Source organism: Phoxinus phoxinus (genome assembly GCF_949152265.1).
Source record: "Phoxinus phoxinus genome assembly, chromosome: 22".
NCBI classification, from domain to species: Eukaryota; Metazoa; Chordata; class Actinopteri; order Cypriniformes; family Leuciscidae; genus Phoxinus; species Phoxinus phoxinus.
In genome coordinates, this window is record NC_136897.1 from 15042259 (window position 1) to 15046310 (window position 4052).

Here is a 4052-nt window from a genome sequence, read left to right on the forward strand (position 1 = left end):
CTATGTGTCCCCTGAACACAATCTCCAACTCTTTACAATCACAACTCACATAACCACTTGGTTGAGTGGTTGACAACTTAAAATTTCACACATCTCATATTTTTCTGATTTACCCCTTTCTACTGGATTGCTATTGTTTATTGAGTTAAGGTTCCTTCACATTAAGAATAACCAGTTTTATAAGTTTGAAGTCACATTTAATGACATTTTATTTAAACATATTCTATGTTTGCCTCTGTAAAGGAAAGGTTATATGGAGATGGTTTGGGCATTTTATGCAAATGATTAACCTCGGGCACACGGTCAGTCACTCATTTAGAATACGCCAAATTTGTTAACATTAGAACAAGTTACGAACGAACCAACAAGACCCATTGTTTTTAAATTGCAAAGAAAAATAAACATCTCAAATTATTTTCTCTGTGTTGTTAATGTAATAGTTCCATGTGCGTTTTTAATTTATAGTGATTTTTTAAAACTTGGATGCAGTTATTCTTCTTGGTGCAAGCAGCCCTTTAGTATTTCTGATGCAGGTTCTCTCATGTCAAGGAAGTCCAAAAGGGGTCTGAATGACCAACACAACTTAAGAACCCATCTGAGAGGGTGTGGCCAATCAGAAGCCAAAGAAAATCCAATATGGGGTTTATGAACCCTGGGTGTAATTGTGCTCACACACGGTCTTTAATTAAATACCATGACAGCATTGCATGACTCAATGACATGCCTTGACCTGCCTTGCTTCTAGGACCAAACCGTCAAGTCTTCAATGAGTCAACCTGAATTGATGGAAGAAACGTATCTTTGAAGAAACAGATATTTTCTTCGATACTACGATGTACATCCGAGTGTAACAGATTATCAGAAAAGAAAAAATGTAGGGCGAGGACTTATCCTACATTTACGAAGTTGGGATAACTTCTATAAGTGAATGTAAATTCATTTTTGCATTCCCTTTTGCAAAAGGAAAAAAATCCACGATAGTATTTCTATGAATTCCCAAAAGGGGAAAAAAACATTGAGAAATTTAATATTTGGTCATGGTCAGAAGAGAGAAAGAGGTCAAATTTGTAGGGCTGTAACGATTAATCGTGATTAATCAAAATTCAAAATAAAAGTTTGTGTTTACATAATAAATGTGTGTGTATTGTGTATAATTATTTTGTATATATAAATACACACACATGCATGTATATATTTAATAAAAATGTGTTATTTATATATAAAATAGTTCTATTTATATATAATATAAATCATATAAAAATATATATGCAGTATATAAATGCAAATATTTCTCAAATATATACATGCATGTGTATGTATTTATATATACAAAATAATTATACACAATACACACACATTTATTATGTAAACACAAACTTTTATTTTGAATTTTGATTAATCGCGATTAATCGTTACAGCCCTACAAATTTGCCATCGCTCCCTCAGCCGGTGTATTAGAAGCACACACCTCCATGAACTTGTTTTTTGTTATTTACGACCAAGGTCATACAACAAAACATATAGCTATAGTGTTATAAATGTACATTAATAATAATTTAAAAAGAAAATATATAAAAAACGTTGCTAGATTTATGATGTTGATAAATGTGTTATCACAGTGTGTAAAAAGTGTTCATTGGATACTTTAAGTAAGACATGGGTGTTGCACTCAGTGGAGGCAGATGAATATGAGCTTACAGAGGAAGGTTTAAGCAAGTCCATCTCTGGTTTAAGCTCAGCCAAACATAAGTTAAGATTTCTTCCCTATAATGACGTATATTCGAGGAAAAATATGGCTGATAGAAAATCAAGCCCTACATTTGTTCTTGTTCGAGCGAATACTTATTACTTTCGAAATTCCATATCAACCTCAACCAGTTGAACAATACAAGAAGACATGAAACTACTCTTTTGATTCTTTTAAATAGCCTAAATAATATGAAATGGCATAAATTACTGACCAAAATTGAGTAATTTAAAGAGAGACGGTTAAATTAAAAACATACATTTTAACAACATGTAAAAAATTGTATGTCAAATCCACTAGAATTGTTCTAGTATTTATCACAATTACATCAAATATAACTAGGCTAAATTTCAGAAAAAATTAAGAGCAAGTTAATCCCTTAAATAAACTTGACCTTTTCAAGAGAAAAGTAATACAATTTCAGTAATTACTTAGTAATGCATTACAGCCAATACTGTCTACAACAGGGGTGCCCAATCCTGCTCTACAACATGCATTCAGGAAATAGATAAGAGACCATTTCCATTTCGTGAAGACAGTTACCCTATACTTACACATAAGTGTGCTAAATGCCACCACTCCCAGCAGGCCCTGCAGGAAGATGCCGAAGGTGTTCATGAAGTCCCCTTTGGAGCAGCTCCGGGAATTAGGATCAGTGGGTGAGGAGTTGGAGGATGCAGACGGCGGCTGACCCGGCGAAAGCAAACTGACCCCAACACCCGCCATTGCGCCACTGGATCACGAGTGTATCAAAAAGCCACAAAATCTCAGTCTCGTGTAGTGGAGGTGATCGACAGGACGATGACACAGCTATCGCACATAATGAAGGCTCTCTTATGAGCCTCCAGTCACGGTTACTGAAGCGCAGATGTATCGTGTTTCATACTGGACCTCGATACGTCGTCATCCAGCTGTGAGCTACCTAATATCTGTCAGCAGGTTGTGCTGTGTAAACATCCTCTTTAGCATCGAGTAAACATGCTACAGACTCAGATGTGTAACATTGATGCTCAGTGCTACAGCACACGTTGTCATGGAGACATTTATCGGTTAGATTATTAAAGAGCGCGTGCAGTTAGCTGCCAGATCACAATACTGCGTGGCTTTACGGTTAAATTAAAGCAGTTAGACGGTTACGGTTAAATGAAGTCACTAAATAAGCCGTTTAAAACTTCACTTGCCGTTATAACTGGTTTAGAAACGCAAAATATTAAGCGGCTGATTGGGAAGTTCTGCTGTCTGCTGTGCGAGAGTCCGGTCAGGCGGTGTGGCTAGCAAACCATCTGATGAAAATCATGACACTGCTGCTTTCAGGAGAAGAGTTGATTGTAAATCTGCTCAGATTCAGAAAGGTCGGCGTCCAAACTACTCACATACGTATTTGGTAAAAATATGTTATCCGTGAAAGGAACGACACTTCCTTTCCAACTGTATTCAGGTGCCGTTTCCACTCATTTACGCGACAATCTACCGCGTCATCACTGTGTCACGTCGCACTAGAGCATGATGGGATATGTAGTTTTAAAAGATCGCAGCAGGTGCAGTTCATGAAATTCTAAAATAAATCTTAGAAATCAATACTGAAGGACAAAATCAATGTATTTGAATATCAAAATCAAATAATTTAAATATATTTATTATATATATATATATATAAAATACAAATATATATAAATGTGTATATATATATATATATATATATCAGAGAAGTTGAGGGGTCTAATTGTTACAAATAATAATAAAATGCTATTTTAAGTAAATTCACGTTTTTATAATATATATTGACACTTTTATTTAGCAAGGATGCATTCAATTGATACAAAAAAATGACAGTAAAGACATTTATAATGTTCCTTCCAAAAGATGTATATTTCAAATAGAAATGTCAAATTGCAGCACAACTGTTTCAGAATCAGAATGATTTCTGAAATATCATGCGACACTGAAAACTGAAGTAATGATGCTGAAAAATTCAACTTTGCATCACAGGAATAAATTACATTTGAAAATATAATAAAATAGAAAAGTTACTTTAAATTGTAATTCCATTTCATAATATTAATGTTTTTACTGTATTTTTAATCAAATAAATGCCACCTTGGTGAGCATAGGAGACTTCTTTAGAAAAAAACGTTAAAAAAAATCTTACCGACCCCAAACGTTTAAACTGTAGTAATTAAACACAAGAGAAACCATATAATTATAATGCAACATTTACCTAAATGTTAATGGTCTATAAAGGCATATTCTAATCGTACATATAGTTTTTAAGACCCACTTTGCCCCCTGAGAAAAGAAACCAAAG

At 34.2% G+C, this 4052-nt stretch overlaps 1 protein-coding gene across 2 annotated transcripts in view; it reads right to left on the reverse strand.

The window, feature by feature from the left end:
- LOC306990162 (store-operated calcium entry regulator STIMATE-like) overlaps positions 1-3245 on the reverse strand; it is a 20574-nt gene extending 17329 nt beyond the window's left edge. Inside the window, exon 1 of one of the 2 annotated variants that reach the window (XM_079596592.1) lies at positions 2302-3242. In XM_079596592.1, coding sequence (XP_079452718.1) covers positions 2302-2473 — 172 coding nt within the window. In that variant the 5' untranslated portion in view covers positions 2474-3242. Of the gene's footprint in view, positions 1-2301 lie in introns of both variants that reach the window. The other variant, XM_079596590.1, reaches the window with a different exon arrangement.
- Between the last annotated feature and the right edge of the window lie 807 nt (positions 3246-4052).